Raw genomic sequence first — 25,168 nt, 5'->3', positions numbered from 1 at the left:
TTATGAAAATCCACGAGAAGCAAGCAAGTATTGTATGCGCCAATTGTCATTTAGCTAATAAGTCTGAGGATATTGAGGTTCCACAAGCAGTACTTCCCGATACTGTATTTGAAGCAGTTGTTAGAATTCCTTATGATATCCAACTGAAGTAAGTTCTTTCTAATGGTAAAAGGGGTTCTTTGAATGTAGGTGATGTTCTTATTTTACCCGAGGGGTTCGAATCAGCCCCTCCTGATCGTATTTCTCCGAAAATGAAACAAAAGATGGGCAATCTGTCTTTTCAGAGTTATCGTCCTACTAAAAAAAATATTCTTGTGATAAGTCCTATTCCTGGTCAGAAATATAGTGAAATCACCTTTCCTATTTTGTCTCCGGACCCCATTACTAAAAAAGACGCTTACTTCTTAAAATATCCTATATACGTGGGCGGTAATAGGGGAAGGGGTCAGATTTATCCCGATGGAAGTAAGAGTAACAATACAGTCTATAATGCTACAACATCAGGTATAGTAAGCAAAATGATGCGTAAAAAAAGGGGTATGAAATAACCATAGCGGATGCATTCGACGGACACCGGTCGTTGATATTATACCCGGGACGAACTTCTTGTTTCAGAGGGTGAATCCATCAAGCTTGATCAACCATTAACGAGCAATCCCAATGTGGGTGGATTTGGTTAGGGAGATGCAGAAATAGTACTTCAAGACCCATCACGTGTCCAAGGTTTTTTTTTATTCTTAGCATCTGTTATTCTGGCACAAATCTTTTTGGTTCTTAAAAAGAAATAGTTCGAGAAGGTTCAATTGTTTATAGAGCCGTGTATTTTGAAACATTAAGTTGATAAAAATACTAAATTTCTTGTTGATCGATGCAATTATATATGGTCAAAAATAATAATGAAAAGCCTTTTCTTTGTTTATACTGTTTTTCTGCAAGGTATTGGGATTTACTTGTATTCTATTCCACTGCAAATATAAACTGGAGAGAAAAAGAGAAACTTGTAAGTTGTAACCAACTTTATCAATCAAAAACTTGGTTCCGTTCATACCAAATTCAATCTTCAAACATAAGCATTTTCATCCATCAATCACACTTGATCACCGCAGTAGTAACGTTCATTTGTCCTTCATTTCAAAACGTACCTTATAAGTTATGAGCGATAACCATCAAAGGTATTATCATTTATCAACATCTAGAAGGAAATTTCATATGCACCAAACATATGGAAATGTATTTGTTCGGTTAAAGTCAAAAAAGACAAAATAACCCTTTATATAGCCGTTAATTTTAAAAAAAAATGAAGAAAGAAAAAAAAAACATTCATGAAGAAAAACTACCACTACTACTACAACACCATCCTCACTTTGCTAGAAAAATGCACAACCTTAAAACAGTTAAAACAAATACATGGATTAATGATAACCACATCACTAATCAAATCAATAATCCCATTAAGTAAACTCATTGATTTTTTAACAAACAAAGAATCACCCCATGATTTGCATTACGCCGAAACGGTTTTCGTTCGAATTAAAAAACCAAGTGTCTATATTTGGAACTCTATGATTAAAGGACACTCTAATACTGATAACCCAAATGGGGCATTGTTAATGTATAGAGAAATGCAAGTGTTGGGTTATACACCTGATCATTTCACATTTCCCTTTGTACTTAAAGCTTGCGCCGCGGTTTTGGATATTAGGTTTGGGAAATGTGTTCATAGTAGGATTTTTAAGAATGGGTATGAATCAGATTTGTATAGTTCTACCAGTTTGATGCATGTGTATGTATGTTGTGCTGATTTGGGTAGTGGTGAAAAACTGTTTGAAGAAAGTCCTAAGTGGAATGTGGTTGGTTGGACTACTTTGATTGCTGGTTATGTTAATAATGATAGGGCTAGTGACGCGATAAGGGTATTTAAGGAAATGGAATGTGAGGGAGTTGAGCCTAATGAGATTACTATGGTGAATGTTTTAGTTGCTTGTGCTCAGTGTAGGGACTTGGAAACAGGAAGATGGGTTCATGAACGTGTTTGGCGAATTGGGTTTGATCCGAGATCAAATGTTATTCTTGGTACTGCAATGTTAGATATGTATGCGAAATGTGGTAGCTTGAATGTTGCGAGGGCGTTGTTTAATGAGATGCCTGAAAGGAATGTTGTGGCTTGGAATTCAATGATTGGTGCCTATAATCAGTATGGTCGAGCTAACGATACTTTGAAACTATTTGTGGATATGCAGTTTGCTGGGTTTAGTCCAGATGAAGCGACTCTGTTGAGTTTATTTGGTTCTTGTGCTCATCTAGGAGCACTGAGGCTAGGTCAAGGACTTCATGCTTGTGTTGAGAAAACAAATTTTGCCGAGGATGTTGCTGTCGGGACTTCTATCATGGATATGTATGCCAAGACAGGAGATCTGAGGAGAGTGCTTTCCAAATTTTTAATGGTTTGTCCAGGAAAGATGTTACAGCATGGACTAGCATGATCACAGGCTTCGCAATGCATGGACATGGTGAGGAAGCACTACATCTTTTTACTGAAATGCTAAGAGATGGGAGTGTCACTCCTGATCACATCACATTCATAGGAGTTCTTACTGCATGTAGCCATGCTGGTTTGGTTGATGAGGGATACAAACATTTCAACTCTATGAGAAATGTTTTTGGTCTCGTCCCACTGGAAGACCACTATGGTTGCATGGTTGATCTTCTAAGTCGAGCTGGCAATCTAATGGAGGCAGAGAGTCTAGTCAAGGCGATGCCAATTAAACCAAATATGGCTGTCTGGGGCGCTCTTTTAAATGGCTGTGAGATCCATGACAATGTCGATTTAGCAGAAAAAGTTGAGAATCACATAATGGAGTTGAAACCTCGAGATGGCGGAGTGTATGTGCTTCTTGCTAACATATATGCCAAGGCTGGAAGATGGGAAGGAGTCAAAAGGGTTAGGGATCTGATTAGACGTAAAAAATGTGGAAGAACATATGGTTCTAGCTCTATTGAACGTAAGGTGTTCAGTGTCATGAATGCTTCAAGATGATAATGGAGAATTTACTGTTTCAATCTTCTTCAAGCAGAAGAGTAACCATGTTCAGTGAGTAGCAAACTTCCCACACAAGGTCGTGCAGAACCACCCTATTTCTTCAAAGGTTAAGTTCCTTTGTCGGGAGCTCACCACTGTGGAAGCTATTAACAGAACAAAAATTTATGTGTTATGTCCCTTTTCGAAACAGATGATCCTTTGCGATACAGATGTGGTCTCAGCTGATGAATAGCAGTGCTGATCAGTCCGTGGATACTCTTACTTCTGCAAATTAAACTCTTTGAGTGACCAAGACTTCATTATGGGGCCTTTAGAAGGCGGATACATGTGGCGGCTAGTTTGCTATGACAGTGTGGTTATTAGGAAGCATTATGCTCTTGCTGATATTGGTAATCAAAATCAAAGCAGTAGTTTGGCATTGGTGCTCAAGGTTCAACTATTGGAAACAGTGCTGCCGTTTTGAAATGCTAATTTTCTATTGGTTCAAGCTACTGAGTGATAATGGAAGTTAAATTTTGGGCAATTTGTTGGTGACACACTCATAACATGCTTCGTTGGTTCTACAGTGGAGGGAGTGGGATGAGCTTGCATTTCCTCATTGTGTGATCAAGCAGGGCCAAAGCAGTGAAAGAAACCAGTCTTGATGATATCTGATCTTTTTGCCTGCAACTTCATGTCAGTCGGGGATTCATAGTGCCCAGGTACACTTTCAAAGGAGTGCAGCCTTTGAAAAGTTACAATTAAGCAAGTGCTTCCTTTGAACTCTAGTCTCACAGTATAGAGGGAGACAATTTCTGACTGCGCCTTGTGCTAGAATTAGTCACTGATATTACCTATGTGGAAACTCAGGTTTAGCTTCTCTGCTAAATGATGAATCTTTGGAACTCAGGTTTAGCTACTCATTCAAAGTTTTCTTAATATAATGTAGTGTTGAGATTCTAGAGTGATGGAATTGCTACATGGTGGCTAAACAATGAAGCAGTTGGGAAAGCCCTTCATGCAAAAGAGGTAGTAAGCAATTATGTTTGTTTATTTGTAATAATTTTTTATCCAGTACAAAAGATAGGTAGTGAGATCCTGACTTCTCTTTTGCATATCAAAACATTAGGAATACCTTAGTTTGGAATTTGGATCTATGTACGGGCTGCATCATCTCATGCCATCACCATTCGGGAAGCATGCAAGTATCACAAGAATCTGACAGCAAGTGGATATCGGGAACTATGTGAATTTAATATATATGATCCTGGTTTGAACCATGGTTCATGCACACAGAGCACTTCTGTTAAAAGAGATTCTTATCCCAGAAAAGGTGTAGTATGTCTCTTATATATCTGTAGGTATCGGAATGACCAAAGAGAGATATATCTGACTAATATTTAGGTTGTTCTGAACCTTCATTTGAACGTCTGAGTGGCAATTTGTAGCAAATCCAATGCATACAAAAAAAAAAAACAGGGAATAATCTTAACAACATGTGTATAAGGGTATAACCTATGATATTTCATTTGTAGGGATGCAGCTGCTCTTTCACAATTTTGGGCTTGGCTGGAAGAGGAAGTCCGTGAAAATGTAATTCCAATTTCTTTTTTACATCATTTAGAAATTAGGTTGGGTCTAGGTGGTCAATGTTTACGTTCTTGTGGCGGCGACTCCACATTGGTCTTTGTGCTGTTTTTTCTTTATATTTTAGTTAACTATTTTTATTAGTTTTAATTTTAAATACTATTATGTTTTTTTTTTTTCACTGACAAGAGGAGGGAGCAATGATTCTTGTAGTCATTAGTATTAAATTAAATATCTTGGATAGTTGGATGCGTTGGTGTGGGTCTCCATTGACATTATTCAGATATTTTATTTGGCAGTTAATGCTTTCTTTTGGTTTTGAGTTGATTGAAGTAAGGCGACAGCGTATGATTGCCAATACAAGATGAAATAACAAGAGAAGCAAAACTTCTTTCTAATCTCCATCATTTCATAGTAAAGATATTGTTTGTTTAGGTGGAAAGCATCCTCACAGTCCTTTCCCAACTATACTAGCTATTTGACATTCTTTTGGGTGCCCTTCATTACATGTCAGTTGTCACCAAAAGCTTGTTAAGGCTGATTGGATAGCAGGGTAGACCTTTACCTGTAAAGCAAGAGTAGGATCTTGTCTGCAGGCATTTAACCAATTAGTGCTGCTTTCTATCAACTCTACAGGCCAGACATCAGAAGGTTGGAGAGAAACCTCTTCTATCAGTTTCTACATTTGTTCCGGTGAGACTGTGAGAGTTTCTGTATTACATTTCTGTTTGTACTATTTGTTTAATATTTGTTTCTTGTCCATAATTAATACTGTCATTTTATATCGAAAATGCCTCTTTTTCTTGTTACAGGCAGCTCGCAACAGTGTCCTTCTCGCTGTTCCAGCTCTTCTCTATGCTGTGAACAACTATTTAAAATTCATCATGCAGGTATGTGTTTAATGACAACAGCACAAAGTTTACCCTTTTATTTGAGATTTGATCTTGATATTGTGTACTTTGACTTCCTCAAAACTATAAGCAAATAATCACCTTACAAATTGATTGTCTCCTTTACAGCTGAATTTTAATCCTGCTACCGTGAAGATGTTGAGCAACCTGAATGTATTTCCCATACGCAACTAAAGTGACCCTAGGGTTCTGAATATCATTTGGACATCCTTTTATCTTTTCTTTCAATCAATTTACATGATTTAAACTTTAGCGGGGATTCAGAATTTGTTTTCTTATGGTGGATCTCTAATTCATCTCGTCTCATTTCTGCTTTATTCACATATTGTTATGCCCCAAGTTGGGTAGTAAGAACTTGCAGCATATTGTTCCACACCATTTAAATTTCTCCATGTTGACATTTTGAGTACCATGGCCATTTTTGAAACCATGAACACATGCAGGTTCTTGTAATTGCTGTGCTGTTAAAGATGGTCATGAAAAGAAAATTCTCTATAATCCAGGTTAGTCTCAAGTTTGACCACTTTGACTACTCAGGTATTTAAAAGTAAAATATAGGTTTTGCCTCTAATTTACTGTTATACTGGCCAGTGGGGGGTAGCCAGGACTATGGAGGTCTTGCGTATGCCACCTCTGATCACGAGTTCCACCTTCCCTGGTATCTCTTCCTGTCCCATCACTGGGTAAATATCCAGAGCCAGTCATTGACTAAGCTAACCCTGTTCCGACTTTCTTTACGTTACCTAGTGTAGTTGTAGTCTCAATTCCATACACAGATACAAAGCTAGAAGTAGACCCAACAGCAGCAAAGGCAGAGGCATTATCAGTAACACATCCAGAAAAAAATATTCGATCAATTCGATCTTCAAGGTCCCATAGGATTTCCTTGAACTTCCTCTCTTCTCCTGGTTGTCACATCATACAACTGTAGATCATTTGTCCCATGTACTCATGGTTTAAAAATTTGATCAAGAAGGTTTATGTAGTAGTGTAATACACATCACTCTGATAATATTTTGTTTATATGTAGAGAAAGCGTTATAGTTATGTACTTTAAGCTGGAAAGTTTAGTCAGATGTAAAGTCAATGTAAGTATTGTGAATAGGACAATACGGAAACAACGTTACCCACAACAAATAGATCAATCCTACACAATGATTGATCATTCTCACTGAACAAGACTTTAACACCCTCCAAGTACTATCCCAACGCTTCTCATTAACAATTTAACAAGCATATAAAGTAAAGATAATAATGCAAAAGAGAACCAACCACAAGACAAGGATATATCGTGGTTCGGCAATATGCCTACGTCCACACTGACGAGATCCAAACTTTACTAGATGTCCAGAGTAACAGATTACAAGAGCTCTCAATTCACTCATAAAGAATGAACACTCAACTCACTAAAAATTTCTCTCTTATAATTTCTCTCTTTCTTTCTTTTGGTTAGGTTAGGTTTCTACAGAAAAAACCTATATTTATACTATTTCAGAAAACTTCCAAAAAAGTCAAAATTCATCTTTGAAAAAGCGGTGGGCTGGCTGGGTCGTCTCGACCGAGCAAAGTTGATGATTGGTCGCTTTTAAATCATCGGAGGTCGCCAAAGCATGAGCGCGGGTCGCGTCTTGCCCAGGCATAAAGGGAGCGCGGGTCGCTCCCTTCACACCAAAGAGAAAAAACGTCATTTTTCTCTACAATTCTCCACCTCGGTGAGGTTTTAACACATAAAACCGAGCCGAACACATCCAGCAAGAACACATCCATTCAGAAACTCGCAGTCAACCGCCCCGAAGGGCCATGCCCACAAAGGGCCACCCACAAAAAGTGTCTTGCTCACAAAGAGTCACCCACAAAGAGTCATGCCCACGAAGAGCACGTCATGCCCACAAAGGGCCACCCACAAAGAGTGTCTTGCTCACAAAGAGCCACCCACAAAGAGTGTCATGCTCACAAAGAGCCACCTTCACAGAGAGTCATGCTCATAAAGAGCAATCACGCCCACAAAGGGCCATGCCTACAAAAGGCATCAATCAACAATGCATGAGCCTCCACCATTTGTGGAGTACCTCCAACCAATGTTGGAACTCAACTCCATAGAGAACCTTCTACAACCCAAAGCCCTTTTGCCCTTAGGCAATGAAACAAATTCCCAAGTACAAAACTTGTCACGAGCCTCCACCATTTTCTGCTTATCCACCGACCAATCTCTGTAATGAGCATCTCTAACAGCTTCCTTGAAGCTATCTGGCTCATCATCTTCAATATTCGGTCGTAGTAGAAACCGAAGTCCGGTTGACCATAATGCTTCACTGGCTTATCATGCCCGTACTTCATAACTTGTTTCACACATCTCTTTGGCTTTGATCTAGCCAAAGCTTGCTGCTCAGGATGTTGTAACTCTACTTCTTGTTGAATAGTTCTTTCACTAAGAACCTCACTCTCTTGTTGAATAGTTCTCTTAAATGTCTCGAAAACTTCATCTTTGGACTTCAAGATATATACCCACACATAATGTGTATAATCATCGATGAAAGAGACATAATACCGGTTACCTTCCTTAGAAGCCACTCTAGAAGGTTCCCAAACATCTGTATGCACATAATCCAGGATGCCTTTTGTCTTGTGCTTGCTTGTACCGAACTTGACTCTGCACTGCTTGCCATAGACACAATGCTCGCAGAATTCCATACTTGGTTTCTCCAAGTCTTTCAGTAGCCCTCGCTTGCACAACTCAGACAATCCCTTTTGGTTTATATACCCAAGGCGCATATGCCACAATTTTGTACACTCAGAATCATCACTACATGCACCCACTGCTACATCACCTATCACTGTACTACCCAACAAAGTATACAAGTTTCCAAGTCTTTGACCCTTAATAATGACTAAAGAGCCACTAAGGATCTTTAGGACTCCACCATTTCCCACAAAATTGTGGCCTTTGGAATCCAAGGTACCAAGAGAAATAATGTTCTTCTTTAGCTTAGGAACATGCCTCACATCGGTTAAAGTCCTCACTACACCATCATACATCTTGACCCGTATAGTTCCAATTCCTACCGTCTTATAAGCAACATCATTACCCATCAAAACGGAGACCAAAATATTTTGAACAAAGAGGAAGAAGAGATGCGCACCTTGAAGAGACATTCAATTAAAAATTCGGAGACCTTCAATTAAAAATTTGGATTGGACTTGGTCGAAGCACTGAGATGTAGAGGGAGAACCCAAAAGGTTTCGAAGTTTTTCACCTAGGTCCCAATTAAATGCTAATCTCGAAGAACGAAAGGTTTGGGCACGAAGGGTTTCACATTTAAGAATTTGATTTATTGATTATTGTGTATGAAACTTATTCCATAAATATACTTATTGTTAAGTAAACAAGAAAATCAAATTGATATAACAAATATATCATGAACAAACATTTAGTTCAACAAACAAACAAACCTTTTAGTTCAACTAATGAACTTAATTTACCAATGATTAAATCTGAGCCTTGTGAAGATTCACTATGTCCTTAAGACAGATTTTCCCCCTCACGGTGTTTGAAGGTTGATGGGAAACTGTCTCCTAAGATAGAGCAGATTTCCTTCTATAGAAAGCTAGTACTTCAATTCTATAGAATCAGCGAACACAACAAAGTATTTGACTAAGAATAGAGGGAGAAGAGAAAGATCAGAAATGTGTGATTTGGTGTGTCTTTATCTCCAAATTCATCCACTATTTATAGGTGAGTGGTGCCTCTTTGAAACAACACAGTGACTCTTGGGAAAAAAGTAAGAAACTATTTGAAAAATCACATGTTTCGAAAGGACACACTATTTCAGTATAAAACACTGTTTCGACCCAGTGCCTATTTCGAAAGGTCACACTTTTTCTGCATGATGCACTGTTTCAAACCAGTGCACATTTCAAAAGGTCGCACCTTTTCGCCATAATACACTGTTTTGAACTAGTGGACCCTTTCAAAAAGGTTTTTCTCACTTTACGTACTGTTTCAAGGGAAACCCATTTCATCTCAATTTGGGATAACTTGGAAGACAAATTACTCATTCATATCTCAATGGATTTGTGCAAATCCATTTTTCTAACAATTAAAGTTTGTATAAACCTAGACAATCATCTTCACGCATTACCTTCTCGAATATTGTTGGTTCTCACGTTTGTATTCATTTTGGCCTTGAACACTTCTTGGTTTCAGATAGTGCTTTTGAGACATTTGCCTTTAAATTTCTCATAAAAGCGGCCCCACTTCGCACTAACATAGGTGATTTCTATAAAAAAGTATCTTGCAATACTCCACTTGGATAACATAACTTTCCAAGATATAGTAAATCATTAAAAGCTTGACTTATCCTGGTTCTCGCTGGCCGGATATGTTTGCCTTATATAGGAATAGGTTAGAGTATAATATTACTATCCATTCTAATCGAGTCACGGACATAATTCACCTTTGAACCTAGATCTTGGGATCTTGTCACACCCAATTTAAATTGAAAAAACATTATTTGTTCCGACTCTTCGATCTCCGAGGGGTGGACGATTCTCAACTTTCAAAACCCATAAAGCGGTTTAAATATCGCGGATAATTAAAACCGGTAAAAATTTTAACTTAAACAAAAGTCATCTTCATTACCAAAAACAATTTACAAATGAAAATGCAAATAACCTTATCTGGTGAAAATCTATATCACCTCGAGGGAAAACAAAACTTATCCGAGATGAATGCTAACGCAAAACCCAAGCAAAGAAACCAATCTTCTTCATCACTAAACCGTCAAGACTTATCAACTATGTTCATTTAATGAACACACCCGATAGCAAACATGCAAATCGGATCAAAGATTATAAACAATCTTTGGTGTGAGTAAGCCCTAAAACAACATATACTTATACAAATATAAAACCACAATCCACAAGGAAGTTAGTTCCTCCACGAGGCTTTAACTTTCAACGACTAATATAACATACTCAAGTACAATAATTAAAGGCGGGTAGTTTCCAATCGAGGGCTTTAACTTCTCACTAACCACACAACAAACTATACACATCATAAATAAGGCATGTAGTTCCTCCATCGAGTTTTTTAGGTTCTAACTAAACAAATAACCAACCAAACATATTACCATAATTAGATTATTTCGGACTTTCTTTGTGTGTCCCTAAAATCACGTCAGATCTATGTCTTACCTAGTTTCCCTGGCTACCACAATCGCAAAAAACGCCGAACATGTACATCCACATGCCTCCCTTTACATAATGAGCCACTTCGTGCGTAACCATTCTGGCGGGATGCCGCGACACCGGTAAATCCTCACACGGAAGCCAAATCTATGTAAGCACCGCTACTATTCGGCATAAAATATTGCGATCATCGTTCTATTTTGCGAACGGAATAATCAAGCCACTATTAAATTTACGCCGAGGGAGGGCCATTCAAATTTCTTGAACGCCGTATGGTTAAGGCCATTCAAATTTTACTAAGCGAACGCCGGGAGGGCCAATCACAATGAGTTGTGGTAGTCGGTTCTAGGATTTTCGTTAATTAATTTATTCAGGTGTAATGCGTTAATGACTCATAAACATTTCTATTATATCACGCAAGGGTCAATTACCTTATTTAAGCCATAATATCTAGAAACATCTCAATTATATCTCATAGTCACTTTCATTCTTTTCACGCGCCAATATATTATCAGACTACACCACACTCCAGGTGGACAAACATTCACCAATACTATGCTTCATAGAAGCATCTCACATATATAATAATGGGCGTATATACATTTCTCCAAGATATTGCATTAATATATATATATATATATCCCAACATATTATATCATGTCACAATTTCAACGTATCACATACATTTTGATAGCATATTAGGAATATAATGTCTCCTAACATCTCAATATCGTCAAAATGTCAAAAATACACAACATCAAGGTCAAATCTTTCTTAGATAATGACCACCAATTTATATTTCCACAAAGATTTTATTACTATATGTGTCCATATAATATACACATAAACGAAGACAAATAAGCAAATCCCCATCCCACAATCAAAGCCCAATATATATATACTTTACACACTTCACGTCAAATCTAAATTAGATAGTGACAAACCAAGTTATACAATCTCAACAATATTTTATTACTATATTTATCCATATAATCAAATATGTGAAAAATTGGAAAAGTCAACGGTCAAAGTCAACGGTCAAAGTCAACGGTCAAAGGTCAAAGGTCAACACATCATGGTGAAGGTCAAACTCAACATGTCATGGTCAAAGTCAAAGTCAACATGCCATGGTCAAAGGTGAAAGTCAACCGTCCATGGTCAAAGGTCAAAGTCAATCGTCCTGGTCAAAGTCAACAGGTCCTGGTCAAAGTCAAACTGTCATGGTCAAAGTCAAAGGTGAAAGTCAACCGTCCATGGTCAAAGGTCAAAGTCAACAGTCAAAGGTCAAAGTCAAACTGTCCTAGCCAAAGTCAAACTATCCGGTCAAAGTCAAACCGTCTCCTTTTCAAAGTCAAATTTTGTATTTTCGACAAAGGTCAGGGTCATAGCCATGGTTCATGGCTGGAAGGACAAAGGTGCATGGTTCATCTCATGACTGGCGGCCCCGGTTGGACCCAACCGCCAAGCCCAAACCTTAGAACCCGAAAAGTCTAAAAGTCCACTTATTTATTTTAACGACCCATTGGATCTATTTTAAGTCCTATGGACTAGTCCATGCAATATTATAAATCCGGGCCCAAAACTTATCTTGAATCGCCCAAACGGTTTAAGTGGTTCGGTCCAAAATAATTGGATTTGGCCCAATCAAAACTTTAATATAAACCGGTCCACACATACAAAATTTAAAAAGAATTGGTCCAACACAAAACTAAAAAGAGTTGGCCCAACCAAACCGATGTGGTCCGCCCATAACACTTAAACTAAAATCGGGCCCAACCACAACAAAAATTAGAACCGCCCAAATAACTTAAATAGAACCGCCCACATAAAACCAAAAGGGTTAGGCCCAAAGCCCAAGCCCAAATCGGTGAACAGTTCACCTTCTTCCTCCTCCGGCGGCCTCCACCTCCACCAAAAATCCGGCCACCACAAGTTCCCCACACGACCACCCACTTCAAACACACGGTTTTGATCCTCATCGAAACCCCTACCTCTTTAACAAAACCAAAAACTCTAATATCGGTGATTCCATACCCTTCTTCAAACTAGATCGAGATTTTTACCGCCATTAATGGCTTTTTTTCACCTCCACTTTCACCCCATCCACATTCCAACATCAACCAAACATCGACCACCCATCAAATCAAACAAACACAGTTCAAACGATTTAAAAACGAAAACCCTAAGTCCGAAGAATGGCAAGAACGGCCATTAGCTTCTCCCTCCAAGCTTTATGAACTCGACCTTCCACCGCCACCAAATCATCCCCAATCATCAATCACTCCCATAACCACATACAACAGTTTAACACAAACAAAAACATAGTTTATACAATATGATGAAACGGGGGCGACTCCGAGGGCTGGGGCGCCATTGACGCCCATTCCGAGCTTGAAAAAGTTAAGCTCGAGTTTCCAAAACCGAAGTTTACACGAAACACAAACCGACATCTGTGGGGCTAATTTATACGCAATTAACTGTCGAAGCTTTTCGGCAGTTTAAGTATCGAGTCTCAACAGAGTTTCAAAGATAGTTTAAACCAATGTAACAACTACAGATCTAATAACAATAACCGAATAATGAAAAAAAACTTTGAGCAAATTATCGAGAGAGAAAACTAATCTACTCACTCCGACGTATGAATGACTCGCCGAATCCTCCTAGCCCGATTCGTTCCAACGCTTCCAAAGAAACCTTCTCTCTTTCCATTTTTAATATTCTCGTTATTTTTCTCAACCCTATTTTCTAGAAAAAGTGTTTATATACTTTGGGTCGAAACCCAAGCTACTTCGGCCCAAAATCAGGCCCACGTATCCCGAGTCCAATCCGACGAATTTTGAAAATAAATAAATTTAATTAATTAATTAATATAAAAATACGTATTTAAAAATACGGGCGTTACAGATCTCCAGTCAACTAGATGGTTTTTCCATTATGAGGACTCTTGGTTGATTATCTCAAAGGCTTTAAGCCCATTCCATTTGCTCTCTTGTTAAACCTTTTGTAAGCGGATCCGCAATGTTATCTTTTGACCTTGCATAGTCGATTGAGATAACTCCATTTGAGAGCAATTGTCTAACGGTGTTATGTCTATGACGTATGTGTCGAGACTTCCCGTTATACATGCTACTCTGTCATAGTGTAACCACACTCCTCTAAGAAATTTCGAAGTCACTCAGCTTCTTCTCCAGCCTTGTCAAATGCTATGAATTCTGATTCCATAGTGGACCTCGCTATGCACGTTTGTTTTGAGGATTTCCTTGAAATTTATATATCTCTCCTAGAGTAAAACACCACATTTGATGTCTTTTGAGTAATGCTTCAACAAATTTCCAATTTTGAATTGATTAATTCAAGGAGATACATAATCCCCCACATTTCCCAATTTCTCATGAAGTCAATAAATTGGAAAACCATTTAGATATATGTTTTTCAAGTGAGGCGTCTTGTTAAAGAATGTCACATATCATTCATATAGTGTCGAAACACTTCTAAGACCTCAATTTTGCTTACAAGTATGCTTACAAAACAATATCTTAAGCAATTTTCTTTATTGGTACTCTTTGGCGCAATAGTAAAACACATACATCTTATAAATAATAAAATAATTTTAGAACCCTTTTAGCACCCGCCATTCCTATCATCTGGAATGAAACAAGGATTCTCGGAATCTTGGATCATAATACCCCCCAAGTGTGGCATTACCACCATCTTGTTTGCTTTCAAGAAGTCCATTCCAAGAATGACTTGAAAATGGTCTAAGCGAGCAATCATCAGGTCCACCTTTCTTCGTCAGTTGTTCATCTTAATGTCAACTTCCAAAGCGAGTCCTTTCAATCGGTTCGGCTTCTTGGTTCAAGCCCTCTCATAGAGCCTTTACATTCTATGAGTTTCAATCCAATAACCTCGGATATATACTCAGAGATTAACGTATGAGTTGAACCAGTATCCACCATTGCTAGTAGACACCCGTAGTTGTTGAGTTCCACCTCTACGAACATAAGGTCGTCATCGGGGACCAAAATGTTCATATCATTCAATGGACTAGTAGGTCTAGCAAATGAAATAGGAATAGAATGAATAGGAGAACCTGGTGGTGTTGTCATTTCTATTAAACTAATATGTGAACTTGCTTCTGTTTGAGAGAGAAAGAATGGAACACCTCCGGTATAATGAGTGGGCGTTGAAAGTACCTTTTCAGTAAGAGACAAACAGTGTATGAGAGACAAAGACCGTGCTTTTAACCGTCTCTGGCACTAACAATTACCTTGTAAAGGTTTCTAAACCGTCTCTTGCCAACAGGTGTGGTACCGCTTATTTAGTTTTGTGTCCTTTCAAACATGCGCACCTTTTTAAAGGGTCACACCTTTTCAATATAAACATATTAGTGAACTGAGGGTAGGAGATGTAACCACCATATACGACATGCACTAATAAAATATAACCACCCGGTTGGGCCCTCCATTAAAAAAAAATTGCGGCAACATACTTTCTTTGTTTCTCTTAGTTATTGGTTCCGTTTTACATAGAGACAAGAAGACTTCAAGTCTTGAACCGTACCTTATTTACTAACATGTGGCTTTCATATTTCCAAATAGAAAAAATTTGCCTTAACATTTACTAATGCATGTTACTGAAACAATGCATGCTAGTGAATTAACGTGACTGTTGTCAAAGTCGTAATCAATGACACCTATACATCATCATTTAATGTACTTTCTGTTATTACACGTCATCCATGGTGTAATCAATGGTGTTTCATGTAGTGTATGTGTACTGTTCATATTAAAAATATGAACAAGGTCCCGAGAACATACCTGACTTTCTGCGTGTTACTGAATTGTACTAGTATTTACCTGTAGAAACTTTCATATTGTCTCACACCAATAATGATTGTTAGTGCATTAACAATAAGTATAATAACCAAAATTCAATCCAAGAAACAAATCTGTCTTAAGTTTGTAGGAAACTTATTCCAAAAATATACTTATTGTTAAGTAAACAAGAAAATCAAATTGATATAACAAATATATCATGAACAAACCTTTAGTTTTTCAAACAAACAAATCTTTTAGTTCAAGTAATGAACTTAATTACTAATGATTAAATCCAAGCCTAGTGAAGATTCACTATGTCCTTAAGACAAATTTTCCCCCTCACGGTGCTTGAAGGTTGATGGGAAACTGTCTCCTAAGATAGAACAGATTTCCTTCTATAGAAAGCTAGCACTTCAATTCTATAGAATCAGCGAACACAGTATAGTATTTGACTAAGAACAAAGGGAAAAGAGAAAGATCAGAAATGTGTGATCTGGTGTGTCTTTATCTCCAAATTCATCCACTATTTATAGGTGAGTGGTGCCTCTTTGAAACAACACAGTGACTCTTGGGAAAAAGTAAGAAACTATTTAAAAAGTCACATGTTTCGAAAGGACACACTATTTCGGCATAAAGCATTGTTTCGAACCAGTGCCTTTTTCAAAAGGTTGCACCTTTTCGGAATTATGCACTGTTTCGAACCAGTGCACATTTCGAAAGGTCGCATCTTTTCGGCACACTATTTCGAACCAGTACACCATTTCGAAAAGGTTTTTCTCACTTTACGTACTGTTTCAAGAGAAACGTTAACCCATTTCATCTCAATTTGGGATAACTTGAGAGACAAATTACTTATTCATATCTCAATGGATTTGTGCAAATCCATTTTTCTAACATATTGTCCTAATCTTTTATCTCAATTTGAGATAACTTAGGAGACAAATTACTCATTCATATCTCAATGGATTTGTGCAAATCCATTTTTCTAACATATTGTCCTAATCTCACGTGGAGGCAATTGTGACTCTCAATTTATACTCTTGAAATTGAATCCCAGCCGCGAGTCGAAAACCGAGCTGTTTTGTTAAATTGATATTGTATATATTCTTTGATAATCAAGTTATAAGGTTACGATTAGGGAGATTTAACTCAAGACTTGCAATAGGAAATAGTATCGTGCTTGTTTTGTTAGTAAACTTTTCAATGGAAAAACTGAGGAGTTGAATGTGTTTCTACCATTCAGCTTTGCCTTTCTATGTTAATAAAAATGAGAGGGTTAACTAGTATTACCTACAATTCACCCCACCCACCTTAAATGAGCTAATTAGGATATCTCCCAGATGGAAAATTAGAGTCTCCCTCTCCAAATATGCATAAAAATAGGGTCTTCCTCCAAAATCCAAATACACATAAAAAAAAGAATCAAATTAGGTTGACCATGTGTTTTTTCGGTGTATTTGGGAGGAGACTATGAGAATGGTAATACCCACGAATATCAATTAATGTGAGAATTCCCAGGGTTGCCAAATTTACCCTAATTTCCCATCGAGGGGGATCCTAATTGGCTTATCTAGTGTGTGTGTGGTGGGTGGGGTATTACTAGTATACTGCATAACAGTGGGGACGTTACCGGAAAGGGAGAAAGAGAAGGAGAGGAAGAGGGAGAGGGAGAGGGAGGAGGGAGTGGAGAGTGGGAGAGAGACAAAGAGAAGAAAAATGAGGGAGGACAGAAACCAACCAAATCACATTTTGGCCACATACCCCTTTCGCCCTGAACGTAATTAGTAATCCCCTTCAAAAAAAATCCTTGAAAATGTTGACGTGGTCCGAGGGCCGGCAGCGGCGAAGCCCGAAAGCCTTTGGCCGAAGCATTTAAACACTTATTCTTTTTGGAGTTACAAGAGAAGAAGTGTGGACCAAATCCCGAATATGACACTATTTCAGGGAGTAAAAGCTAAAATCCCAAACTTTTATAAGGAAGTCCTCTTCCAGACTGCCTGCTGTTTCAGATTAAAGGTTAATATAATGATTTCAGCAGTAACAATTAAGACTTTTTCAAGACTTTATATATTTTGATGGCCCTTCGCTGCTCGAAACTGGTGCGTGTGATTAAATTGACGTCGTATATATAGTTTGATTATTCGTTTTTCTTCCCGGATCAATTGGTAAAGTTTTATTCTATATTTTCCTAAGTTGTTACTGTTTGATTCTTTGTTTTTGAGTCTGAGTGACCGTAGTTTTAGTTAGTGGTTTTTTGGAAATGATGTTATTCAATGTTGTCATTTACAGTGTATAAACTAATTGCATGTGAACACCAATTTAGTAGCAACATAAAAATGTCGCCAACAAATTCAACAGAACAAAAGAAACACCACTGCATATAATATCTCCAACATATTAACCTCACACTACTGACTTTTGTTAGCATATCTAACAAGTAAATATAACTGTTCCCACTTAGTTTACAGAAAGATGAAGTCAAATCTGCTGGAGCACCGCTTCGTTTCTTTGACCTTTCGGAACATATTCTTCTTTTCAACATCCCACATGAACCAATCTTAGTGCCTGCAACTTGGTGCCATCATCTTTATCAACAATGGACCTAATTGAAGCAGCGCATTTATCCAATTGTTGAGCCTCCACTTGGTGCCTAGCTTCCAATATTTGGTTCCTCGACTCATTGCAGGTGTGGTGCATACTATTTGAACTTTTAACATACTCATGCATCTCATCCATTGTTTCTGCAATCATATATGATTTCGTTTCCTTGACATAGTTGGTTCAGTATATTCACACCCAAATGACATTACTGCCACACGCACAAGATATGCAGCATTTACTTATATATGTCTGCTGTAACGACAATGTCATCATCGATACGTGGCATATTCCTCTGAATTTGGTCTTTTGGATCGGAGCACTTTTTTACCTCAAGTTTTCAAACACGATTCGAAACCCTAACTCAAGCTTCTTTCCAGAATTCAATCTGCCCGTGCACTTAAGAACCATGGAGTTCTTTCTCAAAGTTGTTCCCATTCGTCCATTCTCCTGTTATCAATAAAGTAGTTCTCCTGCAAGACCACGTTGGTATGTCAACATGTATTTCATAATAGTTAAGGTTTTTGTTTGTTTTTAATTTCGGTAATCTTGTTATCCCTGTACCGTAGAATATCCAGTCCCTAATTTTTCTTCTTTTCGACGCTCTTTTGTTAAAGTCCTTAAGAACATCTAGTCTGCCTGGTCAAAGTTCTAAATTAGTCGTTGTGCTTTCATTGTTTTCGGATATTAAACAAAGTGGAATTTATGAAACAAACTATCTTGTGGATAACCCACCAATATGTCATTTTGTTTAGCAATGTTTGCATTACTGAAGAAGGAATTTGTAGAAGCGTTTGCATGCTGATTGCAGGTGGGGGTTAATTTTACTTTGGAAGCTTGTGAATTGGTACACCGTGTCTGATTTTTAAGAATGTGTTATCCTTGAAATCTTAGAGTACAAGATATATTATACATGTTCTCGTTCTGTCCAATATATATATATATATACTAATATACACGATAGATTTGCCTGCTCGGGTGCCAGCCCATTTTCGTAATTTTGACACAGATATAGTGAGTTTTCTGTTCCCTTTCCTTTAACACTAGAATTCTGTAATTAGGATGCTGATTATTATTATTTTTTTATTTTTTATTTTTTTCAAAATTTGCAATTTTGTTACACTTAATTGGTTCAACAATTATATCCGAATATATCTTTTACCTATTACGAATTTTGTTTCCTGAAAATGTAGGATAGAATCAAACTGTTTAAATTTCATTTATGCTATACCAGTACTTCACTTCAATAAGGCTCACCCTAAACTATCCCAGAGAGGATTCAATCTCCTTCATTGCAGCTGTAACATTCAGTTCAGTTTACTGATATTGTTGTATATATATGGTCAATGTTCCACTTGTGTTTCTTTCTTATGATTGGTACAGACTAGTGACTGATGTATCCATCTTTTCGTACCAACTTTGCGAGTCTGAAAGCATCTCTTGATTGTTTTAATAGGTTGTTACTTATCACGAGTGCCTTGTGAGGGCAAATTATGCTGCTTTGGATTGCAATTTAAGGATTGTTACCCAGATAAAGAAAGAAAAAAGAAAAAAGAAAAAGAAGATTGTTGAGAAAGTCCTACAGAAAAACATCTGTATAAGTGAGAAGAAACTGCAGGAATTATTTTCTTATGCATTCGTTTTCAGTGGGAAAAGGATTACCCTCTCTTTCTATTTTGAAATAGAATATCACACTAACCTTCCTCCGTACTTTTTCTATCTGGTTAGTCGGCGGCCTATCTGCTTTGGGGTCTGAATTTACTTAGTTATTACTTATTAGTTTACTGCGTTTGGCATATCTGCGTTTGTTCTTCCTACTTATCTGTGTTTGTTTTTCTTTGTTTATCATCAGTATACCAGAACGATAGATCAACTTTATGTGCTAAATATGCTATTGCAATACCATCAGCGGAAATAGCATAGGTCAAGTTCAACCTCTGCATGGGAATGGGTCTATTGAATGAAACTCCTGGGTTTTCAAATTTAGACTGGTACATGTCAAGGGTTGTTCTTTTCTTTTGTAGATCATGTTTAGCCTAAAATTATTTGAAATTGAGAATGGAAGCATGGTATTGATTCTTAGTTATACTGTAGTTTGAATAAATATAAACTACATTACAATATTACATCCAAAATTTAAATGGCTTTATATGTGCTGTTTAGAGTTTAGACTATGGAATGGAGCAGATAACAAAGCCTTCAGCACATATGAAAGTAAATCTAATCTAAGCAAATAACCTAATGTAAAGAACATGCCCACACAAAGGCGAATTTGAGAACACTTAACTTCCGCACTACTAGTTTATTTAAAACAGTTCAAAGGAAAAATGGTGGCCAATGAGGCCATATGTATGGAAAGAAGAAGTAATAGTCCTTCCAACCATTGGCCACAAAATCACAAACCAACTCGAACTTACAATTTTCAACATCATACCGGACCATCTTCTTACTGCTATAAACGAAAATAACCAGAGGATTTTGGGGGTGAAACGCTACTATTGCAAAATTCTGGAATGAACATATTTTCAGATACTGTTTCAATGGACTCTGCAGACTTACTTTTTGAATCAGAGACCACTCTCTGCTACATGTATTCTCCTCGTTGAGTATCCATATTTCAAGATTGCAAAGATCATGTCGTGCATATAGAATACGCTCGTCTGACTGACCCAGACCAACACTACCTATACTTTGTACTCCCCCTGGCAATGCAACCAAATCCAAATTTTCTTTACCTTGTTCGAATATGGCAACATGTTTTATGGCATCCTGTGTAAAAGCAATCCAGTAAAATCTCCCTTCTTCTTCACGAACAATCGCCGGACGATTATCCAAAACAAAGACAAAGTCAAATGGGCAAGTAATATTCATAACCTGCCATTGCGGAACCTCTGAAGAGAAGAGTTCAATTGTTACAATATTATAAAACTCTCTCATATATTTGGTTTCTGCCATACGCCACGGACAACTTTATACTTAACCAAATCAAAACTAAAGTAAGCAGTATTAGCTTGGCAAATCAATCCATGGGCAACCAAATAGCTTGTGATGTTGGCTGGTGGTAGAGAAACCCATTGTTTGGTCATTGGATTACAGATAAAATAGTTTATGGGATTATACTCTTCTGAAGTACAAAGTAAGAAACCATTACAAGAACCCCGTGGATAGATTGTTTGACCATGTAGACCCATAAAACTAAGTGACTGGTCAAAAGGAGATGGAGCACCCCATGTTTCTACTCCTTTAATAAGTTTGCAACCTTCAATTGAAGTTGGAAAGAATCGAACCGGAACATTAATTTTCTTTGATCCTTCCATACTAAAAAAACTACTAAAGAAAAATCCCAAAATGTGAGGAGTTGTAGGATTAATTATTGAGACATACCTTCGACGAAAAGAGGAGTTGTGAGATATGAATTGATTCCATCTTTTTGATAAGCACTTGCATCTAACTAGTGATTTGACAGGAAGATGAAGAAGGACTTCTTCTATGGTGTCTTCGTCCATTAAGGAAAAGGATGGAGAATAATAATCCACCGTACTACGATCAGGACAGTTAAATATATAGGCGAGACCTGAACGTAACCGAGTCGAACAACTTACCCGAGAACATCAAGGAATCCACTTTCGAAAGCAAACAGTACACGCGTGTTCACTTATTTTTGGCAAGTTAAAAATAAGGAAAGTACAACTAACTACTTACCCCAACGTGTGACCGTCTCTGACACTGACTGTGTTACAATCAAGTTGTTTTTTTTTTTTTTTTTTTTGGTTTTTTTGGTATTTTTTTTTCTTAGCTAACAACATTTCTTATATATTAAAACATTAAAGGAATAATACTATTGTCCAGGAGGTGTTTTGGTAGCAGACTCACTTTCTGGTCACGGAAAGCCCATTGAACCAAATCATGAGCCTCTCCATTGTACCTCCAGTTGATCCAACTGAACTTACAAAAATTAAGAGGCCTACATAGATCCTCTATTATAAACTTAATTGGTTCTAGCCTCCAATTATGAGAGTTATGCTCCAAAGGGTATTGAACATTTTGAATTGTTAACATGCTATCACCCTCTAACAAAATTGAGCTCTGTCCTATACTTCTAGCCAGCTTCGCAGCAATCTCCAAGGCCACCATCTCAGCCTCCTCAGCATCTACTGCTCTGAACCTCCTAGTTGCTGCTCCCTTAAGGTTGCCTTCATTGTCCCAAGCCAGAGCTCCAGCTGCCACATCTCTTGTCCCCCTATCAAATGCAGCATCAAATCTTAACTTATTACTATAGTTTCTAGTTCTATAACAGGAAATAAACCATTATCTGAACTTGTATTATTTATCCTAGGTTGTCTTATTTGGGAACTAACGTTCCCTACTCCCTGATTGTCTTTAAAAGCTTTGAGACATCTTGTCCAAAGGGCTGCTATTCTCCTTAGCAAACCTTCTCTGTTGCTACCTTCGAACTTAGCCTTGTTCCTTGTCTCCCATATACCTTGCAGAATAGTGCAAAGCAAGACTTCCTTTTTTTGCAATTCCTAGATCTTTCTCCTTGATCCACTGTACTAGTAGGCCAATCCAATCTCTTATAGTGTAGTGTCCCAACTTTTCTAGTTTCCCCCCAAGTTGGAGGCAAACCAAACAGACTTAGACCATTCACATTTGAAGAAGATATGTATAGGGTCCGATCCTCTTGCTCCATCCAACACAGAGGACAAGAACTCTCCTTTGATATCCCTTCTCCTTAGCAAATCCCCAGTAGGAAGGATTCCTAGGTATAGCTTTTATAGGAACATTTGTATATTGGCTGTGACAGGAGCTTTCCAGATAGCTTTGATGGTATTAATGTTATGTTGTGAGTAAACAACTACAGAAACAACGTTATCCACTACAAATATATTAACCCTACACAAGGATTGATTTTTCTCTCTACACAAGACTTCAACACCCTCCAAGTACTATCCCAACACTTCTCAATGTTAATTAAACAAGCATAAAAAGTAAAACAATTAATGTAAAAGAGAACACACCATAAGACAAGAATATATCGTGGTTTGGCAATTTGTCTACATCCACACTGTGAGTTCCAAGCTTTACTAGATGTCCAGAGTAACAGATTACAAGAGCTCTCAATTCACTCACAAAGAATGAACACTCAACTCACTAAGAATTGCTCTCTTACAATCACTCTCTTTCTTGGTTTTGGTTAGGTTAAGTTTTTACAGAAAAAAACTTATATTTATACTATTTTCGAAAACAGTCAAAGTCTGGCTAAAATACGGTGGTATGGCGCCTTGGCCAGGCAAAAGTCGAGTGTGCGCGCACCTAACAACCTGTTCGTTCGCCAAAGAGAGGATCGCGGGCGCGCCCTTGTCCAGGCATACATAGAGCGCGGGCGCGCCTAACAACCTGTTCGCCAAAAAGAGAAAAAACTCCTTTTTTCTCTACACTCTCTACCTCGGTGAGGTTTTAACACATAAAACCAACTCGAACACATCCAACAAGAAGTACTAGTCCCAGAACTCGCCGTCTACTGCCCCGAAGGTCCATGCCTACAAAGGGCTCTTTCAAACATGTAGGATTTGGAGCAAGTCCAAACAGTGTTGGAACTTAACTCCGGTGACAACCTTTGTCAGCATATCAGCAGGATTGCCATGGGTGTCCACTTTCTCAAGTGCTACATCACCATCCTCAACGACATCCCGTACAAAGTGATAACGGACATCAATATGCTTGCTCCAAGCATGATGAACCTGGTTCTTCGCCAAATGAATAGCACTCTAACTATCACAATACAAAGCAACACTGTTATGCTCAATACCCATATCATCCAGAAGACCTCGAAGCCATAGTGCCTCTTTCACTGCCATATACTCTACCTCAGTAGTAGATAGAGCAACTGTAGCATGTAGCATAGACCTCCAACTAACCGGTGCACCATGCATCATAAACACATAACCAGTAGTCAATTGTCGTCTATCTAGATCACCAACATAATCGGAATCCACATAACTATTAACATAACAAGTGCCTCCACCATAAATTAATCCCACATCCAAGGTACCCTTCAAGTACCTCAATACCTATTTTACTGCCTCCCAATGCTGCTTCCCAGGATTTGCCATATACCTGTTTACAACACTAACCATCTGTGAAATGTCTAGGCGTGTGCACACCATATCATACATCAAACTGCCTACTGCACTAGCATAAGGAATATGAGCCATATACTTTTGTTCCTTCACCGAACTAGGATAGAACTTAGTTGAAAGCCTAAAATGCCCAGCCAAAGGAGTAGAAACCAACTTTGCATTCTCCATACCAAATTGAGAAATTACTTTTTGAAGGTATTTCTTCTAAGATACAACTATCCGTCGCTTCTTTCTATCTCTGTCAATCTCCATGCCCAATATATTCTTGGCTCCACCTAAGTCTTTTATCTCAAACTCAGAGCTAAGTTGAGATTTCAACTTGTCTATCTCCACCATACTTTTGGAAGCAATAAGCATGTCATCCACATAAAGCAGGAGATAGATGAAGTCATTACCACGAAGCCTACGAAAGTAAACACAACAGTCATACTTACTTTGGGTGTACTTATGTTGCATCATGAACGTGTCAAAGTGCTTGTACCATTGCCTTGGTGAATGCTTTAAACCATACAGTGATCGATTCAACTTGCACACATGATCTTCTTTCTTAGCAACAACAAAACCCTCAAGTTGTCTCATATAGATCTCTTCCTCCAAGTCCCCATGCAAGAAAGCAGTTTTCACATCAAGTTGCTCTAACTCCAAGTCGAAGTGAGCAACTAAACTCAATAACACACGAATGGAAGTATGTTTGACCACCGGGGAAAATACCTCATTGTAGTAGACTCCTTTCTTCTGTGAGAAACCCTTTGCTACCACTCTTGCCTTGTACCCGTAACCGATTTCGGGAAGGACCTCTTTCTTTCTGAACACTCATTTACTGCCGATAGTCTTTTTGCCCTTTGGCAATAAAACCAGGTCCCATGTGTGATTTTTATCAAGAGATTATATCTCTTCTTACATAGCAAC

At 38.0% G+C, this 25,168-nt stretch overlaps 2 protein-coding genes, 1 long non-coding RNA gene and 1 pseudogene across 3 annotated transcripts; 3 read left to right on the top strand and 1 right to left on the bottom strand.

The window, feature by feature from the left end:
- The first annotated feature begins 1,622 nt into the window (after positions 1-1,622).
- LOC147499516 (putative pentatricopeptide repeat-containing protein At3g05240 pseudogene) lies at positions 1,623-2,483 on the top strand (annotated as a pseudogene).
- A 14-nt stretch (positions 2,484-2,497) lies between these two features.
- On the top strand, positions 2,498-3,037 carry LOC147499515 (putative pentatricopeptide repeat-containing protein At3g05240). The gene has a single exon (XM_086563490.1). It carries the CDS (start codon positions 2,498-2,500, stop codon positions 3,035-3,037), a length of 540 nt encoding a protein of 179 aa, XP_086419616.1.
- An 11-nt stretch (positions 3,038-3,048) lies between these two features.
- On the top strand, positions 3,049-20,205 carry LOC147499514 (CMP-sialic acid transporter 3-like). Its single transcript, XM_086561274.1, has 9 exons — positions 3,049-3,889; positions 3,969-4,048; positions 4,555-4,612; positions 5,243-5,299; positions 5,419-5,496; positions 5,626-6,020; positions 17,983-18,608; positions 19,576-19,842; positions 19,972-20,205. Exons 2-6 carry the CDS (start codon positions 4,014-4,016, stop codon positions 5,689-5,691), a joined length of 294 nt encoding a protein of 97 aa, XP_086417400.1. The 5' UTR covers positions 3,049-3,889; positions 3,969-4,013; the 3' UTR covers positions 5,692-6,020; positions 17,983-18,608; positions 19,576-19,842; positions 19,972-20,205.
- A 185-nt stretch (positions 20,206-20,390) lies between these two features.
- LOC147499513 (uncharacterized) lies at positions 20,391-21,817 on the bottom strand. The gene is made up of 2 exons (XR_015195911.1): positions 21,504-21,817; positions 20,391-21,010 (listed from the first exon to the last, which is right to left on the bottom strand). It is a non-coding gene; the product is annotated as an uncharacterized LOC147499513 (long non-coding RNA).
- Positions 21,818-25,168: the final 3,351 nt, after the last annotated feature.

The sequence above is a fragment of the Coptis chinensis genome, chromosome 5 (assembly GCF_015680905.1).
Source record: "Coptis chinensis isolate HL-2020 chromosome 5, ASM1568090v1, whole genome shotgun sequence".
In the NCBI taxonomy this organism is placed as follows: domain Eukaryota; kingdom Viridiplantae; phylum Streptophyta; class Magnoliopsida; order Ranunculales; family Ranunculaceae; genus Coptis; species Coptis chinensis.
This window is presented reverse-complemented; position numbering and strand designations above follow the sequence as displayed.